The following is a 21,481-nucleotide window of genomic DNA, read 5'->3' on the forward strand; positions in this document are numbered from 1 at the left end:
GAGCGATTTTCCTTTTTGGGCTTGGTTGCTTCTTGTTGGCCATCCAAATTATCTTCAAAGGGTAAAACATGCCTTTTCACATCCACTCCAACCATAAAAATCATTTTGATCTTGCAAGAAAAAGGAGTTTTTGAGAACTTCGCTTTGGACCTCCTGAGAGGGTCAGGAGCGAATTTTGCAATCTTGACCAAAATGTTTCACTTTTCACCTTGAAACCTCTTTGCCAAGTAAGATTTCATCTTGTACCATGCTATGAATAGGATTTCATGCCCAAGAAAACCAAAAAAAATGTGTTTGAAAGGAATTTCGCCCTGGACCCTCAGGAAGGGTCAGGAGCGAATTTGCCTTTCCCGCGCAAAACTCCTTCATTCTTTCATCTTCAAACAAGTTTGGGGGCTTCATCATGTTCGTTTCGCCATTCATTCATGCCTTAAACACCTCAATTTGACCAAACAAGGCCAGAAATGACTCCAATAGAGATTTTCGCCTTGGACCCTCAGCAAGGGTCAGGGGCGAATTTCTCAATTCATGCTTGTTCCATCATCACTTCAAGTTGATTTCTCCTCTCCAAGGAAGAAAACACTATTCCTCTCTCATCCACACCCAAGCTTGACTTGATTTTGCCAAGAAAACAAGTGATTGAAGGAATTTCGCCCTGGACCCTCAGCAAGGGTCAAGAGCGAAATTTAGGTTTTCAACAAAATCCTTCATCTTTTCAAGTTGAAACTTTCTCAGGTGGGTAAAGGGAGTTGCTCCTGTTCCATTTATGTCCAAAACTTGACCCTTTTTATTGCAAAACAAGAGATATTCAAAACTTCGCCCTAGGCCCTCAGCAAGGGTCAGGAGCAAATTTGCCTTTGTTGCCCAAAATTCATCAATTTTCATGCTTTCAAACCCTCAATTGCATCAAGTGATGTCCAATCTTCCCTCCGGGAGACCCTGTACAAAACAAGTTAGCCAAAATTAGTGGAAAATAAGCTTAAACAAAATTTTCGCCCTAGACCCTCAGCAAGGGTCAGGAGGGAAATCATCATTTCAAGCTAAACTGCTCAATTTTTAAGTTTCAAGCCACTTCGCAAGGCAAAGTCAGGTCATTCTCAAGGCCAGGAACCAATTAGCAAGTCCATTCAAAACAAGAAATTGTGTTTAGAATGAAGTTCGCCCTGGACCCTCAGCAAGGGTCAGGAGCGAATACCCTATTTCAGGCATCATCTTGCTCTCCAAAAATCGATCAAAAACCTCTCCAGGCGAGAACACACAAATTCACCTCAAAACACGTTAAAACTTAGTCAAATTTATGAAGGAAATCCAGTCTACAAAGAGTTTCGCCCTGGACCCTTAGCAAGGGTCAAGAGCGAATTTGACATTTTTAGGCTCTCGATCCATTTCATTCCCTATTTAACTTAGCCCACTAGACTCACTTTCCTCACTGACCAAGCTTAGCTTACCCAGACTTACAAACAAACTGGACCTTACCCGGGCAAACCCTTTCTTCAATCCAGACTTGTCTTGAGTCCTGTCCTATCCAATTTGACTCTCCTGAAGGGTATACCTCATTCTAACAATCCTGAATCTTCAGGAAGACCAACAATTTTCCAAAATTTGATTAGACTTAACTTGGATGAAACCCTAATACTAAGCCTCCAAGGTTCAACCCCTAATCCAGCTAGCTCAGATAGACCACTCACTCACTCAAAATCCTAAAAGCAGAGAGAAAAACAAGCAAAGAGAAGGCAAAACCAAAAAACAAAAGAGGGGGTCCCCATTCTAATGGGGCGATGTGTGAAAAGGTCACAACACTTTCCCACATGGATTGGGGAAGGAATCTTTATTTCAACTATTGACTCATCCTCAATAGTTAATACATTGTTCACATTCTTGGATGTGGCAGAATAGGATGGGCCTGTTTTTTGCTTCTTTTTGGCAGGTTCCTCATTCATAATTTTCTTCTCTTTTGACCTTGTAAAGCCCTCAACTGCTTCCTTTCTTTTCCTCAAATTAATGCTTTCAATTGGCCCGACACTTTGAGACGCTCCTTCATTCGAAGAATATGATTCTACTACGCCCATCAAGTTATAAGAGTCATATTCTTTCACTTTAGCTCTTGGACTTGTTGATCAACGCACCATTGTGAATGATGAATAATGATGAACGACAAATACCCTAACTAGTGCTGAGAGGGGGGGAGTGAATCAGTACAGACAAAAACTTCTCAACAACTTATCAAGTTAAAATAATGATAACCGGTTGTCTTCATTACTCAACTTAACCATGGCAATACCGGTTAAACACAATAAGACTTCAGACATCTAAACCAGTAAACTGAATACTACAAATATCATTCAACACTTGATAACCACTTCACCAATAAACATATGCATGTGTTGTATCAGTAATACCATAACTATTATCTCTGCATGCATAATCACCTAAACAAAGAATACTTAATCATCACATGAAAATGCACAACTCATGACACAGATTTTTCACGTGGAAACCCAAATGGGAAAAGCCACGGTGGGGATGAATACCCACAAGCTTGTTTAGAACTCTTTTGAAGCTCGCTCTGTTAGGAGCCTAGTCCGGTTAAAGACTTTTACAATAAGGTTCTGCTAGGAACCGATCGTGTTAAAGATCACCCAGTTAAGGGATGGCTATATACCCTGTTAAAGGTTGAAACCCTATTAAAGGTTACCTTGCTAGAGGATTTAAAGAACTCAATGAACTTGAGTCACCTGGTTAGAGGATTTACAGTAAGCCTGTTAAAGCTACCCGACATAGGGATTTTCCTTTTGTTGAAATAGTTAGAAGACAATAGGTAAAACTCTGATCTGATAACAGCACTATATGCCAAGGCAGATCCTTTTCAGTTCCTCTACTCTGCAATCACGCTCTGCAATTTTCACTCACTGGTCTGGCAAGTATCTCATCACTCGGATACATACACAACTTTTGCCAACAACTTACAATAACAAACATCATCGACCTTATAGACAATAATTAGGTCGATAGCATAAACCCCAAACCCTAAGCATCTTAGGTTTATTCTGCATCGTCCATTCTTCACCGCACATAGAAATCAGTAACCCATCACGCTTTCTTCTCATACCGCAAAGAAGAATGTTCATTCTCGAGGTAGACAATAAATGCAGTCGATCTTCACATGCAAGATCCTCAAGGAAATTCTTCACATGCAGAAAACTGACGTGGCATCTCGATCTCATCCTCATTTCTTAGCTAACTCATCACATAATATCATCGGTTGCATCGCACAAGCTAGATTGCTAAACCGGAAACCCTAGAGTTGAGACTACCAACCGGTAGTCACACTTGTCATATACCCCGACACCGGTTCACTACTTCTCTTCATACCAGTTTCTCCAACTTGATCACCAATAACAACTTCTTCCAATCGTCATACCAGTTGACCTGAACTTATTAACATCAATGACAACATACATTATTATCATATCATCATATGCCAACAGTGAATACTTGACAACTGGTCGCATCAAGGTGGCTAAAGCTACGAGCTCTGGTTCCGACCATCTCACATGAGGAAGAGGCCTATTCTCATCAAAGCGTTGCTGAGTTTACTCTCCATCATCCTCTAGCTGGTCGGGTACATGGAAAAGTTCAGTTGTTCTGATCAAACTTATAGGTAATCTGGACCATAGTCTTTTCCTGACATCAAATTCATCCGCAACATTTGCCCAAAAGTCTTCAAGATCCACTCTATGCCTATACTTCTCTCCATTCACCAATCCAATGTGATTGTGTGGGTCAAAATTAGCTCTGGATCGGTAGAAAATGAAGGGATACCACTGCATCTCCAACCTGACACCTTCAGCTGCTTGTGTCGATAGACAGGACTCCAACATATTTCCAATGAAAAATGGAAAGGAAATGGCAATCTTCTTTTTTGCTCTTAGATAGCTCTCATATGTTTCTAATTGCCTCAAAACTTCAAACAAGATCGTTTTGTTGGTGGGATAAATTGGAAGCCAATAAGCTAAGTTACCGGTACTTCCCAGTTTTCCCCCAAATCCGGATACAATACGTATCGGATTTGGATTCGACTTGGAATCCCTGTGGATTCGGACAGGGTACTGTTTTTTTGCACCTAAAACGTATCCGCATTTTTAGACATGAATCCCGACACATCCAGTGTAGACGTGGTGATTCCGTAGGGTTTCTTTGACGAATCTGCATCGCGCACAAATCTCGAAGGTTTTTTTCACGCGATTTTAAAGTTTTAAACCCTAAAGTTAAAAAAAAACAAAAAACATTCCAACGCACAGTGAAAACGAAGGACTGAAGGAGGAGGCAACGGGAGGCACGAAAGCACAGGAACGGAGGCACAAAAGCACAGCAAGAGGCGCGATAGGAGGCGCGATAGGAGCCACGACAGAGGAGGCGACGAGAGACACGACGGGAGGCACAGAGGTGTCACGCCATCCCCCATTCCTTCTCGCTTCCGCCATCCCCCATTCATTCGAGCTTGCAAGTAGGAAGTCTATTAAATTTTGAAATTTTTATAATAGTTTGTTAAATTTTAAATTTTTATTATAGTTTGTTAAATTTTTAATTTTTATTATAGTTTGAATTTGTTTATTTTAATTCACTTAATAGTTTGTTAAATTAAAAGTTAAAACAAACAAACTAATAAAAATTAAAAAATACAATTTTCCATTTTTAATTTTAAATAATAAAAGTTATAAAACTATTTTGCTAGGTTAATAATTTTAAATAATAAAAGTTATAAAACTATTTATTAATTATTAACCTAGCAAAATAGTTTTATAACTTTTATTATTTAAAATTAAAAATGGAAAATTGTATTTTTTAATTTTTATTAGTTTGTTTGTTTTAACTTTTAATTTAACAAACTATTAAGTGAATTAAAATAAACAAAACTCAAACTATAATAATAAAACTATTTTGCTAAATGTTAAATATATAAAATTAAATTTAATAATTTATTTAAAATGAAATGAAATTATTATAATATTAATTATGAAAGTAATAACAACATTTAAATTTTTACAAACTTCTAAATTACACAATAAGTAATTAAAATATACCTATTTAAAATTTTAAAATAAATTAAATAATAAAACTATTTTGCTAGTTAATAATTTATTAATTATTATTATTTTAAATATGAAGTTAAATTAAATAATAAAACTATTTTGCTAGTTAATAATTTATTAATTATTATTATTTTAAATATGAAGTTAAAATTAAATAATAAAACTATTTTGCTAGTTAATAATTTATTAATTATTATTATTTTAAATATGAAGTTAAAATATTCATATTTAAAATAATAATAATTAATAAATTATTAACTAGCAAAATAGTTTTATTATTTAATTTATTTTAAAATTTTAAATAGGTATATTTTAATTACTTATTGTGTAATTTAGAAGTTTGTAAAAATCTAAATGTTGTTATTACTTTCATAATTAATATTATAATAATTTCACTTTCATTTTAAATAAATTATTCAATTTAATTTTATATATTTAAGTTTTTAACATTTATAATCTATTGTTTAATATTAAGTATTAATAATTATTTTTTAATTTGTTCTAGAAATCATAATGGCAACGACTACTAGCTCTACTCCTCAAAGCTCTACTCCTCAACGGACTTTCAAAACTGACCCAAATTCACCCTTATGGAAATATGTCAAAATAATAGACCAAGTAAAAGGTGGTGGAACATTTTTATGGATATGCAACTTCTGTAGTCTGAGAAAAACTAGCTCCTACAATTGTGTCAAAGCCCATTTTTGTGCCATTCCCCAACAAGGAATCAAACCATGTCTAGGAAAGGATGGAAATGGGATGTCACCTCAAGAAATAACAGGATATATTAGAGAGAAGCAAATGCAAGAGTTGGTCGTGCCTCAAACCATCCTTTGTTGACAAGAAGAGGAAGTAGATCAAAGAGGCCCCCTACGTCTCCATCTTATAGCGATTTTCCTGATATCGTAGTAGAGAGCCACCCATTCTTGGACCCAATTAGTGAAGAACCTGTTATTGTGAAGAGAAGCAGGGGACCATTAGAGAGAGCATTTAAGAATGATGCTAGAGAGATTGCAGATCAATCCGTTGGAAGATGTCTATATGCAAACGGTTTGTCATTTAATGTGGTACGATCAACATATTGGCAGGATATGTTGAGAAAGGTAAATGAGGCTCCACAAGGGTACACAGGGTCAAGTTATGAGAAGGTGCGTAGCACCTTACTAGCAAAGGAGGTAAAAAACATAGACAATGCATTGGCTCCCATTAGAAATTCATGGAAACAAACAGGGGTGTCCATCATTTCAGATGGATGGAAGGATACCGAAAATTGGCCATTAATTAATGTAATTGCAGTGTGCCCTAAAGGGGCAATGTTTCTGAAAGCTGTGGATTGTGAGGGACAGGTGAAGGCTGCACAATTTATTGCTAACATCCTTATACAATGCATTCAGGATGTGGGACCTCAAAATGTTGTCCAAGTAATAACGGACAATGCAAAGAATTGTAGAGCTGCAAGTATGTTGATTGAGACACGGTTTGAACACATATTTTGGACACCTTGTGCTGTCCACTCTCTCAACCTCATGCTACAAAAGATAGGCAGGAAAATACATTGGATCAAACAAATTTATGTTGAGGCTGAAGAGATCCAAATGTTCATCACAAACCATAACATGTCACAGGCCATTTTCAAATCATTTTCACAGTTGGAGTTGCTAAAGGTAATTGAAACACTTCAATTTTTAAAATCTACATTTCACTTTGATGGTTACTTAATTTTATTTTATTTTATCATGTCTTCTTTGTATTCTAATTTTTATTTTTAATTTTTGAATAGGTTGTCGAGACTCGATTTGCATTCAACACAATCGTCTTGAGGCGACTTGTGAAGGTGCGACAGCCACTTGCTAGCATGGTAATTAGTCAAAGTTGGTCCCTATGGAGGCAATCCAATACTGAAAGGGCAACAAATGTAAAGCACATGATCCTAGATGACACTTGGTGGGATCGAGTGGAATATCTTTTGAGTTTCACTAAGCCCATCATGAATATGATCCGTTATACTGACATGGATCACCCATGTTTGGGAGAGGTATATGATGGCATTGACTCGATGATTGAGAAAATGAAAGCCATCATCAATGCAAAAGAGCAAGATCCCGAAGAAACTTTCTTCAAAGAGGTTCAATCAATTTGTGTTGAGCGGTGGAACAAAATGACCACCCCACTACATCTTCTTGCATTTGCATTGACTCCCAAATTTTATAGTGATGAAATGCTTGCTAAGCCATCAAGGGTACCACCATATAGAGATTCAAAAGTCAGTGAAGGGTGTAGGACAGCACTTACTAAACTCTTCCCCGATTCTGAAATGGAGGATTTAATGACAAGTGAGTTGCTGATTTTGTAGCCTCCAATGGTCAAAGTGTTTCCGCTCTCCGTGACAAGTATAAAAAGGATTATCATGCTTGGTGGTACCTCAATGGCCATACATCACCAAACCTTCAAACTCTTGCAATCAAAGTTTTATCGCAAGTAAGTTTCTTAATTTTTATTGCTCTCTAAATTTATATTTTTTACTATTTTATAATTGTCACCCTCTCACTTTGTGTCAATTATTCAATAGGTTGCTAGTTCCTCTTCATCTAAGTGAAATTGGAGCACATACTCCTTTATCCACTCAGTGAAACGCAACCGACTGGCAGCAAGTAAGGCGGAAGAGCTCGTTTATGTGCATTCAAACTTGCGCCTTCTTACTCATAAACAAAATGAGTATAAGGATGGGAGCACAAAGTTTTGGGATGTAGATCCAGAGCGAACTGATTTGGATTTTTCAGCTGCCACACAATCTTTACTTTCTGGGGAGTCTGATAGCCAATTTGCTGCTAGTGCAAGTGGTAGTGAGGCTGCATGTGGTTCCAGTACTCTACCTACATCATCTAATGTCAATGATGATGTTGATTTTGATCTTCCTAGTGACCCATATGATGCTATTGCTGATTATTAGTTGTGTTATTTTATTGTTGAACGGTTGAACCAATGAACAATGAATTCGATATCTATCATAACATTCAAAGTTTTGACAAATGAATATTTCATATTAGATTAGACTTATAGTAAATTTGTAATTTTGTTATAGTTATATCAATATGAATCATATATGATATGTCCAAGTTTTGTTTAGCATATGGATGATGTGGGATTCTAAATTTAATTTTTGTTTCTACCTATTAGACTGTATATATGTATATATTTATGATTTTTACATTTTTTTGTACAGACGTACCCATGCGTACCCAGCCCCCCCAAAAAAAAATTGTCGTACCAGCGTACCGTACCCACGCACCCGTACTCGTGCCCATACCCGTACCGGCAACTTAGCCAATAAGGACATCTAGTAAATCCCTGGACTCTTACATATGTGAATCTTGGATACTAGATAAACTAGGATCCATACTTTCTTATCAAGCTCTTGGCCTCTTGAGTGAGCCTTTGATGGGTTCCTCCTTGCATTATCCTAGCGATGTACATTAAAAATGCATCATTCACCCGTTTGAAATGGGATTTTTCGTGAAGTTGCAATTGTGGGTAACAATCATAAGCTTTGATTACCTACTATGCCTTTGCAAATCAGCCCTGTATATTTGTAGTTTCTTGCCAGTAGGTAAATAATGTAGGAGCTCATGTAAAAGGACCTTGTCCTTTCCAAATTTCTTAGTTGTTCATCTAGGTTGTCGCTGATTACCCGAGACCAATTGAACATTTTGACACCTGAGGTGATCTCGTCAATAAAGTAGTACATCCAAGTTTCAAATGGCGCACCTTGAGGGCTGCCCATAACTCTGTTCAATAGCAAAATGATGACCCCATAATCCTCCTTGAAAACAATGCGAAGCAACTTCTTTGGCACCTTTTTGAGGGTGGGCCTTGGTTTTTCCAAGCACAACTTATTGACAGTTGTTGTGCAAGGCTCGAGCTAGTCCTCATAAATTCTCTTGGTTTCCTCCTTGGTTTTGAATGAAGTTCGATTGTAACTTGGGATCCCAAATGCTTCCTGGATGGCTAGTTCTCTGAGATAAGCCAACACTTTCCCGTTCGGCGCAATAGCACATTCAACTATCCGCTCAGCGCATTCCACAGTTGGTGGTAATCCAGCTGCTTGGACAAGGCCATTTCTCATCATTCGTTGAGCAATCGGTGTGGGTAAGAGTCCATCCTGCCCATACATTCTTCTTTTAAAGTCCTTGAAGTCTACATGACCAAGGTTGGTGTCTCCAACCTTTTTCCACTTGGAATTGATTTTGGATTTAGGCTGCAACTCTTTGCTGGCGAACTTCATCTGGACTTTTCTCGAGAGTCCTCCTTGAGTGGTCACCAACCTGTAAGAAAACATGGAAAATTAACATTACTTTCAAGAAAACTTAAAGATTGACCCTGATTTTGGCCCTTTTGCCATAGAATTTCACCTTCAGCCTGTCAAAAAGCTAAATTTTTGTGAAAAAAATCAGACTGAAAAATGGAAGAAAATGGCTCAACACTCAGCAATTTTTGTGAAATTTGGTCCAGAAGTAAGAAATAAATCAATCAATAACTCAAATTCTGAACCTAAAGTCATACTTTTGACTGGGTTCCTTGAAAAATCTGCCTTCACTTCTGGAAATTCTTGATAAATTCTATCCTTTACTTTAAAAATTCACTTTATCCTTTGAAAATCCTTCTTCCTTGACCTTGGGAGAGAGAGAGCTCTTCAATCTTCAAACTTGAGAAAAAATGAAGTGAAAATGACAAGTTAAACTTGATATAAGGTTGGAAAATTTGACCATTTCGGCAACTTCACATTTTACCTTAGATTCATCGAAAATGGCAACTTAATCTTCTTTGAGAAATTTTGAAAAAAAGTTTCTATTTTCGCTTATGGCGCCACTTCATACTTAACCAAAATCTCTTCTCTTTATCCATGTAGACGAATGTGTTGGCATAGAATCTTTTGATTCTTCGTGTTCAAAATTTTTCTAACTGTTGAATTTTCGGAAATTTCTCTGAGTGTTGGATGATTTTTGTTTTACTTTCCAAACCTAGCCAAACTTCATTCATGGCAGACTTTGCCTTGTGTTGTGCCATTTCACATTTTTCTTTGGCAAATTCACTACCTTGTTATATCATTTTCTCTCTTCTCTTGGCAAACTTGATCATATGTTGGACCAAATTGTGCTTCAAGTTGGGCGGACTTCATGATTATTATACCACTTGCCACACATGGCATGTCGGACTTCATCAATGGTTGGACATTTTTCTCTTTATGGCATGGCGGAATTGATCTTTTACATGCCATCTCCCTTGCTTCTTTCCTTAGCGGACTTTACCTTTATCATGCCAAGTGGAGGGTGGACTTTAGCATTGGCAAGACAATTTCTTCTAAGTGTTGGGTGGACTTTATCAGCTTCATGCCATTTTTTATCAAGGCAGGCTTTACCTTTCTTAAGCCATTTCTCCTTGCTTCCTTTGGCAGACTTCACCCTTGGTTGGACGTTTTACTTGCTTTTCCTTGGCGGACTTGCTATTCACCATGCCAATTTCTTCTAAGTACCGAGCAGAGTTGACCATGGTTTGGACGTTTTTACCACATGCCAAGGCAGACTTCATGACTGGCAAGCCATTTCTTGGTGGAGTTGAGCATGGTTTGGACATTTCTAACATATGGCATGGCGGACTTTGCCATTCTCAAGACACGTCCAACTTTGCCATGGCATATTTCATATTGGCCTGAGAAATGGCCATCTCCATTTATAGAAATTTTTCTCTGTTGTGGACACTTGATGGATTTTCTTGCTCGTTGCCATATTTGTTTGGAACTTCTGGATCAACGCCTAGCCTAGATGATTTTCCTTTTCTTTTTACACTTGGAGATACAAATTTTTTATTTCGAAGATAGGAACCCTGATGCCCATGACCTAAGCGACCCAATCCTATGTCAACTTTCAAAAAAGCTAAAAAAAGCAAAAAAGCAAGTGAAAAAGCTGCTTCCCGGATTGGTCACAAAGTGCCAAAAAGAAAAAAAGAAAAAAAGAAAAATCCCACAAAAATAGGAAGGTGTTAGAATTGAACCTAAGCAGTTGTGTTTTTTGTCCTTCAGGCCTTCTAAACACTTTGATGATTTCCAGACATTGTTCTGAGCATGATTTACTTGACTAACCTGGAACTCCAAACTCTCAAAGATTGGCGGCTAAGAACCCTAAAAAGCAAAAATTAGGGGTCCCCATTTGTAATGGGGTGATGTGTGAAAAGCTCACAACACTACAATACAACTCAAGTTGTGTTTACTACTCTTGTTTTGTTGAATTGACGGTATACTTTACTGTCATGTCTTCTAGAATGAATACTTGATGTTGGAATTATTTACTATAATTATGCTGCCTTCTAAGATCAACCTCAGGAAAGACTCTTTAGGCACTTCCTATTTGGAAATGCTGGCACCTTTGATTGTATATCTAGATGATGAACTCGTGGAAGAATGATGGAAATTTGAGTACATCTAGGACTAAATGTCATTCTCTTTATTGCACACTCTCATATTGCATGCCTGTTGTCCAATAGTGTTTCTTGTGGATTTTATGAAAAATATTTCATTTTTTTGTGTTTACATACTTGCACTATTTCCATATGGTCATCCATTTAATTTGAAAAACTATACCATCAGACAAAATATTTGCACTTGAAATTGATAATGAATGTGCAATTAAGAAAAGAAACTGTACCTATCCAGATTAGCAACTTCTTTATATTCACAACAAACAAAAAATACCTCAAGGGCAAGATCCCTAAGCCTTCTACCAGTCTGAGCACAGCAAATACGAACAACATTTTCCTCACAACTCCCACTAATAATATAATCTTTCCCATTCATGTAATATGAACGAGTATAGTTCTGAACACCTCCTGTTGATGCAATGTCAAATTTGGTATGTAGCCTCCCATCCACAGCTAAATGTTGCTTAACCTACACAACCATTGTTTGAGTTAGCCATGTAATTTGTTCCAAGCATTATTACCAGCCAAAAAAAACACAATCACCATTCTATTCATCATAAACACACCTCATTATCCACAGCTGAAGAAAGAAGATAATGATCATCATGAGAGAAGCAGACCATCACATTTCCTTTTGTGCTGGTATTTGTATACAGAGGATGTGTTGGCTTCTGTCGTAAATCCCACATCTTGATGTCCTTGTCAAATGATGAAGTAGCAAATATGTTGGGAGAATGGTGAGAAAATTTCACAACATTTATATGTTCACCGTGAAGATCTTCAAAAACTTGTAAACGTCTCCCACTGCAAATATCATACAGAGCAACATGTTTTGAATAGCCACTAGCAAGAAAATAATTGTCTGTTGCATTGATATGGACAGATGTTAATGACTCAAACTCTTCATATGTATATGAAGAAGGGTTCCTATTACTGCTGTTTGCACCACATCTTCCAGAAAGTAGTGCTGAACGCATCCGGTTCACATCATATAATTGTAATGTGCCATTGTCAGAGCCAGCAATAAGCTGTAAATAACAATTGATAAAAAGTGCAACTTAACACTATTTAGATTAATGCAAGGAATAAAATTTCAAAACTAATTTCTCTCATCTGTAAAAGAAAGTAAAGAGAATTCCAAATGTGAATTAAGTGTCCCAGTTATGTTTCAATTAAGTTAATCTAAAACTATAGAAACATAATCTCCCTGTCAACAATAAATTCATTTGACTTCAGAACATAAATTAAACCCAACTTTACAGTGAAATGTGGAACTAATCTAGTTCAATCATTGATGATAAGCCCAGCATACCTTTGTAGGGTCCTTGCTGAACCAACACAGCCCAAGAATACTGTGATTTGCTCCAACCGACTGAACGTGACCAACAAGTTTACCACTTTCATGGTTGATCACAACTACTTCTCCATCCAGAGTCCCAAAGACCATCAAATTAGAATCTATTTGGTGATATTCAAATTGCCGGGGCCGAAACTTTTTATTAATCTCGGTAGGGCTTTTTTTCAATTTAGAGATGGGGTGAATATCTGGCCATGCCGCCATTTTACTTGCACAAATAGATTGACGAAATGAAACGGCATTACCATTGGCCATGCCCAATCGTTTTAGTTTGGAAGAACTTTGTATTCCAGAACTCACCCCAGTTTCACGTCCATTTAAAATCTTAGTGACATTCTCTTTATCTCTCCTATTGTATGGCAGCAATTCAAAATGTTGTAAAAATATTGTTTGTGCTCTTTCCCTCTCCAACTGAGATATAGGCACATTATCAAGCACTTTCAAATCAGGCAATGAGGCTATCATAAATTCTCGATAATGTTTCTGAAAACAAATCGGAGAGGGATGGTATGAACTTGAAGCATCTCGTCTGACTGCAATCGCAACAGGCATTTCTGGGAATGCAACATTTAGGTCATCACCACAAGTCCCTTCTCCAGTGCTTATTGCACTTAACCCAACTGGTATGGTTCTCTCAGCTGCACTATAAAATGTATTTTTTGAAACACAACAGTCAAATGAATTATGAGAAAGTTCATTGAGACTTCCAGGTGTTTCCCTATCTCTCACCAAGATCAGTTCTTCATTCCTCATAGAAAACCCTTCATTTGTTTCAAAGAAACTCTCCTCTGTATTTAGATGCTCAGTTGGTTGCTCCAAGATATTGGCATTGTTATAATCCATGTGTGTGATTTCATTTCTCTCTCTTTTCAAATTTCCCAGAAAAATTGTCTGCTGCTGAATATCTGTTGGAATATCCGCTGTAACCAACCCTCTTAGGTGAAATCTTGAATCAATATCACTTTCATCTGATGAATTATCATTCGAGCTATGACCTAAATGGTAGCGTGCCACTGACTCATCATCTGAGAACATGTCATGAAAATTTGCTTCTTCTGTTTCAGAAAGTTCTGAATCTGGAAATCTAACACCCTCCTGATCAATAGGAGACCAGTCCGTGCTCCAAGCTTTAAGGCCTGGTTTTGAAGCAATACTTTCATGTACAAGAGAATTGAGTTTTTCAGATGAAGATTGTGGACACTGCCCTGTATCATTACAACATAAACAATTCTGAAAACGGAGTTCCAACAAAGATGGTAGTCTTGATAATGCAGCACATGTTGTCCAGAAATTGGTGATTCCAGTCTCACACATAGAAAGCCTCATTAATTTTGGCATAGAAATAAAGCAATCTTTTGGTAAGCTAGTAAGATTATTAAAATCCAGCTTCAGTGTGTGAAGTGCAAAAAATTGCCCTGACATATTTAACTTCCTGACACAACAGGAACTCAAGTTCAAAAGCTGGCATGGCAAACCTCTTTCCAAAAGATCCCTGTAAACCAAGTAGTTCAAATTAAAACTTCATGTCAACCATCAAGAATATAATATATGATGTTATTGAATTAACATCTATCCCGTTGAAAGAAAATACAGCTGAAGTCCTCCATCTCAAGACAAGCATAAAGCACAAACTGAAATCAGAAAGTAGAATAGAAAAAACAAAAGAAATAATATAAGATGTTATTGTATTAACTAGCTTCCATCTATCCAGTTGAAACAAAATACAGCTGAAGCAATGCATCTAAAGCACTAATAGAAATCAGATAGTAGCATACAAAAACCAATAAACCAATAAGAAACAAAGAGAAAAATAATTCAACAACATTAACCAATTCAGCAAGAAAAGCATTCTTACAATATATCAGGATCCAAGAAAGAAAAGTAAGATATGGATGCAATCTAATTTGCAGTCAAAATGAAAGAAACATCTTAGAAACCCACCTAAGGGAATCTTTCCCAAGAGAAACATCTTTTAAATCAACCGTTCGAAGTTTTGGCCCAATAGATCGCATGAGAGCCAAGAGGTCTTGGCCATTGAATACCACACATGGTGAGATGTGAAGTACATCTACTGCATCTAATTCAGAATAATTTACCAAAAAAAGGGCTTCAGTCAAAGGATAAATATCAATATCTGTGAGTTGGTCGATAATTATCTCCAAGATGCATGCTTCATCCAGAGATTTCAGCAGGTTGGCCTGGCAGCAAGATCACAAAAAATGTTCGCTATAAATGTCAGCTTGTCTGATTCTTAAAAATAAAAATCTATGTATTGCAATAGTATCTAGCTATATAGTAAATCCAAACAAAATGTGTTTGTCCACAAATAGAGAACAATGGTCCATAAAATTAAATGAGCAAGGGACCTTTCCTATTCTGCTGCATGCAGCCATGATATTCTTGGAAAGATCATTTCACCAAAGAGATTCAAGTAAAAATATAGCAGAATACATAAACAATCTTTATCATAACATATAAATGGCATCATCCAATTACAGAATAAAGATTTTAAAATGATTAAAAAGAACTTAATTCGAAGCTTTCCACTGTTATCAATTTTGACAACTGACAATCGTCATTAGTCTTTGCAGCTAGTAAGCCTCTACTTTCTCTAATCTGTCATATGAGAAATAAAATGACAAATGATGATTGATATCAAACTCATTTCTTTGGAAAAGATAAGAAAGAGCCCAATTAATGTTTTGAAGGAAAAAAATCAATGCTTGGGAAAACATTTTTATTAAATTTATTACACATAAATTGTATTCCCTATTCTGCTTGTAATAGGTACCCATCTCATGTTGTGCTAGGAATGATCTATATATAGAGCTTCAATCTATTAACATTATCACTCAGCCCGATGATAGACCACAAAAAGTAACCCAAAAATTCAGTTTGTTAATCTTTTTTATGCAGCTTTCATCTAAAGCTTGTTCCTAATAAGTTTGCAGTTCTTGTTCATGGTTTATCACATTGTTTCAAAGCTTTGTTTCAAGTGGCATTTTGTATGTGTTAAAGAAATCAATTATATGACTGTGCACTCACACAAAATACACACAATTAAAATAGATCCAGTTATTTTAGATAAGCTCATCTGCTAATGGGTGCCACTTTGAGGATCCAAATAAATGTCATGTCCTTTCTTCCTGTTCTTAAAACTCCTAGTGTCACTGAACAGAGAAATTGATAAAGGAATCCGAATATCATAGCTAACTACTTCCCTAAAAGTATAATATTTGCAGGAGATAAAATAGGAGTATGAAGAATTTTCATTTATTAGAAATATGCAGGTTCAAGATGCCACAGCACAATTCCAACCATTCATTACCTTCATATAACAACATTTGATGCATTAGAAAATATGCATTACCTGCTTTAGCATGTTGGCTAGTGGACACACTAAGAAGCTCCAAGCAAATTTGGTTCCACTCCTTCCAATTTCATAAAGATAATTGATATTCAACAAAGAATTTGATATGAAGAATTCAGGTGTCATAACTCAATTTATTCCCATAAGGGTTGCAGGTTAAAAAGTAAAATAAATGAGTATGAAGAAAATTCACGAATTATATAACAGACCAAAGATCAAGCTTGGGTCAAATCAAGATTAAATTTTATAGATAACTTTTCATAAAAAAACTAAAATAAAGACACCCTATGGTATTGACTTCTTAACACCATGAGGATGCATATAAAAGTTCTTACGCTACTCCAATTGCCTTGGTACAGAAGGCAGCTGTATTATATCAAACATAAATTGGAATTCAAGTTCTAAACAAATTAAATGCTCCAGTACTCATTCAATTCAACAATGATCTTTTCACAGGGCTGAATAAAAAAATTATTATTTTCTAATATTGATATGTTGCCAGGGTATCATAAAATACATCATAGATATCAAAAACAACCATAAAAGACGCCCATTGGAAAATACAGGACCCATAACCACTACAAGGTGATGCATCAGATGATAATGCACTAGTAGCATTCTAAGCATAGCAACTATAGATAGCTAAGGTTAGTTCCCCCAATTCTCATCATAGTGTTAGTTCTATTCTCATAAAGAAAAAGTTTTGGAAGGACCAACAAGTTCACACACCATGTAGGGTTTTGGTATTAGCTCTTTAGCCAAAGGACAAGTTCACACACCATGTAGGGTTTTGGTATTAGCTCTTTAGCCAAAGGTGATGGTGACTTTTAGATTTTTGAATTCTATGACTTGTTGGGTTAGGGGATCATGCACTTTTATGCTCTTGGATGGTGAGAATTTGGATTTTGGGTTGGGTATCCATATTACCAGATTTGGGAACCCCATGAATCTTGTGTTCCAACTTGTCAAAATTTTGCTTGGTCATTTGGATTGCACAAATTTGAGACTGATGGATTTTGGGGTCCAAGTACATTTCCACCTTATGGACTTCTGAGATTGCAAACCACTGACTTCTAGCTTTAAATTCATGGGTTTTCACTTTGAGTTCCTGGAATTTTGAAGAGTAGATTTTGGAACTCAAATGAACTTTGGATTTGTGGATATTGGGATTTCAGATTTCAGGATTTGAAATTTCAGACGGAGGCATATTGGACTTTGATTCCAAATAGATGTTTTGGTTTGTGGCCATGGGATTGCTTGTGATTTAGATTTTTCAGGTGTGGGGATTTTAGGCATTTGATTGGGTTCCTTGGGATATGCTAATGCATCCAAGTCAATCTCAAACCCTGTTTTATGATCCTTTAGGGTAATAGTATCTTAGACTCCTATGAAGGCAGCAATAGCTTCATCATTACAAAGAAGTCAATTGATGTGTGATTTTGTCATCCTAGTTATCGGATTCAGGAGGTGGATGGTTAAGGTTGTTGAAAGGAATGATAGGGTTGATGAAAGGATTATCAATGGGGATTACAGGGTCATTAAAAGAATTGGTGATGGAAGTTTCCTTGGGGAAACAATAAAGAGGATCCAATACGATGGTGGGAGAAGTTAGCCTATAGCTTGTGGGAGTAACATCCTTATTCTGTTTATTAGGAGATTGCTATACGATGCCTTGAAATCTTTGGTTTTGCATACATGTGGATGGGTTCAAGGATTCCTTATGCATGAAGGCCTAATCCTTTGCCTTGATAGCTCATCATTTTGTACATTTGATTTGTGATAGGATGCTTGTTAAAATATGGAAGCAAGACACAAATCCATTGTTAGATTGCAAGGAGCTACTTGAATTTTCAAAGTTCTCGTTTACAAGAAAAAAAAATTATGTGAAGGTAATTGGTCCAAGGTGATAGGATTTTTTCTCTTTGATACACTCAATGGGGGATTGATAGGATTATTGTGCTTGGTAAGAATAAATGGGATGATTGCAAGCACTTTGACCTTTAGTTGATTGTGAACAAGCTTGATCATATGTTGGATAGGGATCTTTATGTTCATTTTGCAACATGGGTGCATTTTTTTTTAAGTTTGATATCTCCTTGATCAATTTGTGTAATGAGATAATATTCCCATTTGCTCATTTGAGATGTGGACTTGATCAAGAACATCTTGGATTTGGTTTTGGTTTTCAAATGGAGGACCCTCTTGTGCTAGAAAAATTTCTTCTCAAGGAGTGTTGATGAATGGGTGATTTAGACAATGAGCTTCATGGGTCAATGAATACGGATCGACATGGATTAATCGAGTTTGATAGATTGGGATTAATGTGGATGGATGGAGGGTCCTATGGATGATGGATGATAGGGATTGATGGTTGGGTAGATGGACTAGGATTAAAAGAGGGTAAGGGATGGTTAGATGGATTAGGATCTATGGGAGTCGATGACAGATTTGACATTTTAGAATTAGGATTGGCATGTATGGATGGATGGATGGTTAGATATATAGGGATCTCTATAGAGTTTGAAAGAGGATTTGATGTTTTAGCATTAGGATTGCTATGGATGGATGGATGCTTAGATGTATTCAGATGTATAGGTGTTGATGGACTAGGATTAGGATTGTTATAGATGGATGGATGGTTTAAGTTTTTAGTATTTATAGGGATGGATGTATGGCTTAATGGATGGGCATTGTAATGTACCTGAATTGGTTAGCGCACAAACCCCCCTACCAGATGCGGAAACAACTAAGAGGCGTACGGTGTCGGACGTACAAGAGGTTGTCACTAGCCGTATAGTGGTGTTTGGGCCAGCCATACTGTGAGGGTGGAGCAGGCCATATCGGGTGTTTGAGCCAACCGTACGGTGAGGGTGGTGCAGGGCGTATGGAATGTTTGTGTCAGCTGTACAGTGAGGGTGGTGCAACCATACGGTATGTATAACTCTGATCGTACGGTTGGAGATGCTGGGTCGTACGATGACAGTGATCGCTGATTCCCACCCGTAGTCCTCCAAACTTAGACAATTCGATATTGCATAGGAGAAGGGTAATGGGATGAAATATTAATATTTCAGGCACAAGGGACTTAGATGAAGATTCGCACTTGCCAGAAGAAATAATCTGAGGATTTGCACATGCAAGAGAAATTATATTGATAATGATCTTACAATAGATTACACAGACTCCGAACAGAAGCAGAATAGGGTGAGGAGGAACTCCCACTGAAACTGCGGATGCCAAGTAGGGAGGATCTCTCACCTCCAAAATGACAGACAAGCTGAACTCCAACTGGAATTCGCACATATAAAGAACAATACCAAATTCGCATCCTACGACAATGACAGACTCGGCCATAAATATGGGCTCCGGGAAAGTTCCCGAAGGGTTACAAACGGGCCGACAATACAAAAACTAAACTAATTAAATAAAAGGGCCCGAAAGATTTATTATTAAATTTGGGCCATACAATAAGGTATTTTAATTTTTATTATTTAATTATATTGGGGACATTATAGATAGGGTCTGATGTTGGGCATGAGGGATGATTGACCACATGAGTTGATGAATGATTAGGTAGACTAGGATTAAAAGGGGATTAGGGATTAGGATTAGGATGAAGAGGGATAAATGGCCTAGGATTAGTATGATTGGGTAACATCTTATGTTTTATGGAGATTAAGAGATTAAGACGGGTATTGAAAGAGATAAATGGATTAGGATTAGAATTACCACAAATGGATAGATGGTTTAAATTTTTAGGATTTGTAGGGATGGATGTGTGGCTTAATGGACGATGGTTGATAGAGTTTGATGGTGGACTTGAGGAATGATAGACCACATGGATTGATGTATGATTGGGTGGATTAGGATCAAAAGGGGATGAGGGATTAGGACTAAGATGAGGGCAAATGGCTTAGGATTAATATGAATGAGTAATGGCTTATGATTTGTGGGGATTAAGGGATTAGGATTAGGAGTGAGAGGAATTAATGGACTAGGATTAGGGTTGGTGGGGTTAGATGGAGGATTTGATGGATTATAGATAGGATTGGAGTGGATAGATGGAGGACTTCATAGTTTAGCTAGCCATGTATGATTATTGATTTGGAAGGTTTCCCCTCCCTAGGTGTTCAAGGTTATTGGTCAAGGTAAGCCTAGCTCCAATTCTTAGAAGTTATCTAGCCATGGAACCTTTGTTTTGCAATGAGAAACAATCTAGTGGGATGCTCATCACCTCAATAGATATTTAGTTTAGGTATGTTGAAGAGCTAGTGCTAAGAGGATTTTGGCTTAGGGGCTCTTCATGATTTATGCTTTGGTGATTAAGTTTTCTTGAGATAAGGTCATCCACAATATATTCGTCTTGATCTGTAAGGCTATCCTCATCTTAGTCTACAAGTCTATCATCATCATCCAAAGAAAAGGGATTCATGACTTCTTGCTTTCAAAAGAGGATGAATCTATTAGAGATTTCATTGAAAGATTCACTCAGTGTTTTGGAAAGATTCCTCAAGAGTATCAACCAACTGATTAATTCCTCAAGAGTATCAAACAACTGAAAGTAATCAGTTATGTGTGTTCATCACTGCATTACATCTGGAAGTTAAATTTCTTTTCAAACGTAAAAAGGTGCAAAATCTGAAAGATGCATAGAATAGAGCTATTCAAATAGCGGATGATATGATCGTGACTGGAATGAAATGCATAAGTAAAAGTGTTGTGAAAGTTTCAGAATCTGAATTGTTCTTTCATAATCAGAAGTTTTATCCAAGAAAGAAGCCTTTACAAAGGAGTCTTGTTACAAAGGGAGCAAAACCAAGATCTCCTATATCTTATTGTCAGAGTTTGACAGTTTTTAATTAAACAGATTTTCAAGCATCTTCTGCAATTGAAGCCTGCACCTCTAGCGCAATTTATTATTTACATGCTGATGAAGCTGATCCCTCTAGAGATACAGATGATCATGTCACACAACCGGAAGAATTGGTGACTTGCCCAGTTACAACTTTTGTTGAACAAACTTGTGATAGCATCTGTGATGAGGAATTAAACAAAGACATGCTAAAGAATTCTTCTTCAGATTTTGAATCTTTTACTTTTGATGTCAATTCAGCAGATGATTTTAACCAGGCAAACATAAGGAGCCAGCATAGAAAAGAAATGTGTAATCATGAACAACCAAGAGACATC

General features: G+C 36.8%; 1 protein-coding gene across 2 annotated transcripts in view; it reads right to left on the reverse strand.

Annotated features, from left to right (window-relative positions):
* Positions 1–21,481, reverse strand: part of LOC131034230 (protein DWD HYPERSENSITIVE TO UV-B 1) — a 138,425-nt gene that overhangs the window by 70,828 nt on the left and 46,116 nt on the right. For both annotated transcript variants that reach the window (XM_057965636.2, XM_057965637.2), the window contains 4 exons: positions 14,863–15,119; positions 12,877–14,413; positions 12,131–12,592; positions 11,839–12,033 (listed from right to left, as the gene is read on the reverse strand). In XM_057965636.2, the coding sequence (XP_057821619.1) occupies positions 11,839–12,033; positions 12,131–12,592; positions 12,877–14,413; positions 14,863–15,119 (2,451 nt within the window). The remainder of the gene's footprint in view (positions 1–11,838; positions 12,034–12,130; positions 12,593–12,876; positions 14,414–14,862; positions 15,120–21,481) is intronic.

The sequence above is a fragment of the Cryptomeria japonica genome, chromosome 3 (assembly GCF_030272615.1).
Source record: "Cryptomeria japonica chromosome 3, Sugi_1.0, whole genome shotgun sequence".
Lineage (NCBI taxonomy): Eukaryota > Viridiplantae > Streptophyta > Pinopsida > Cupressales > Cupressaceae > Cryptomeria > Cryptomeria japonica.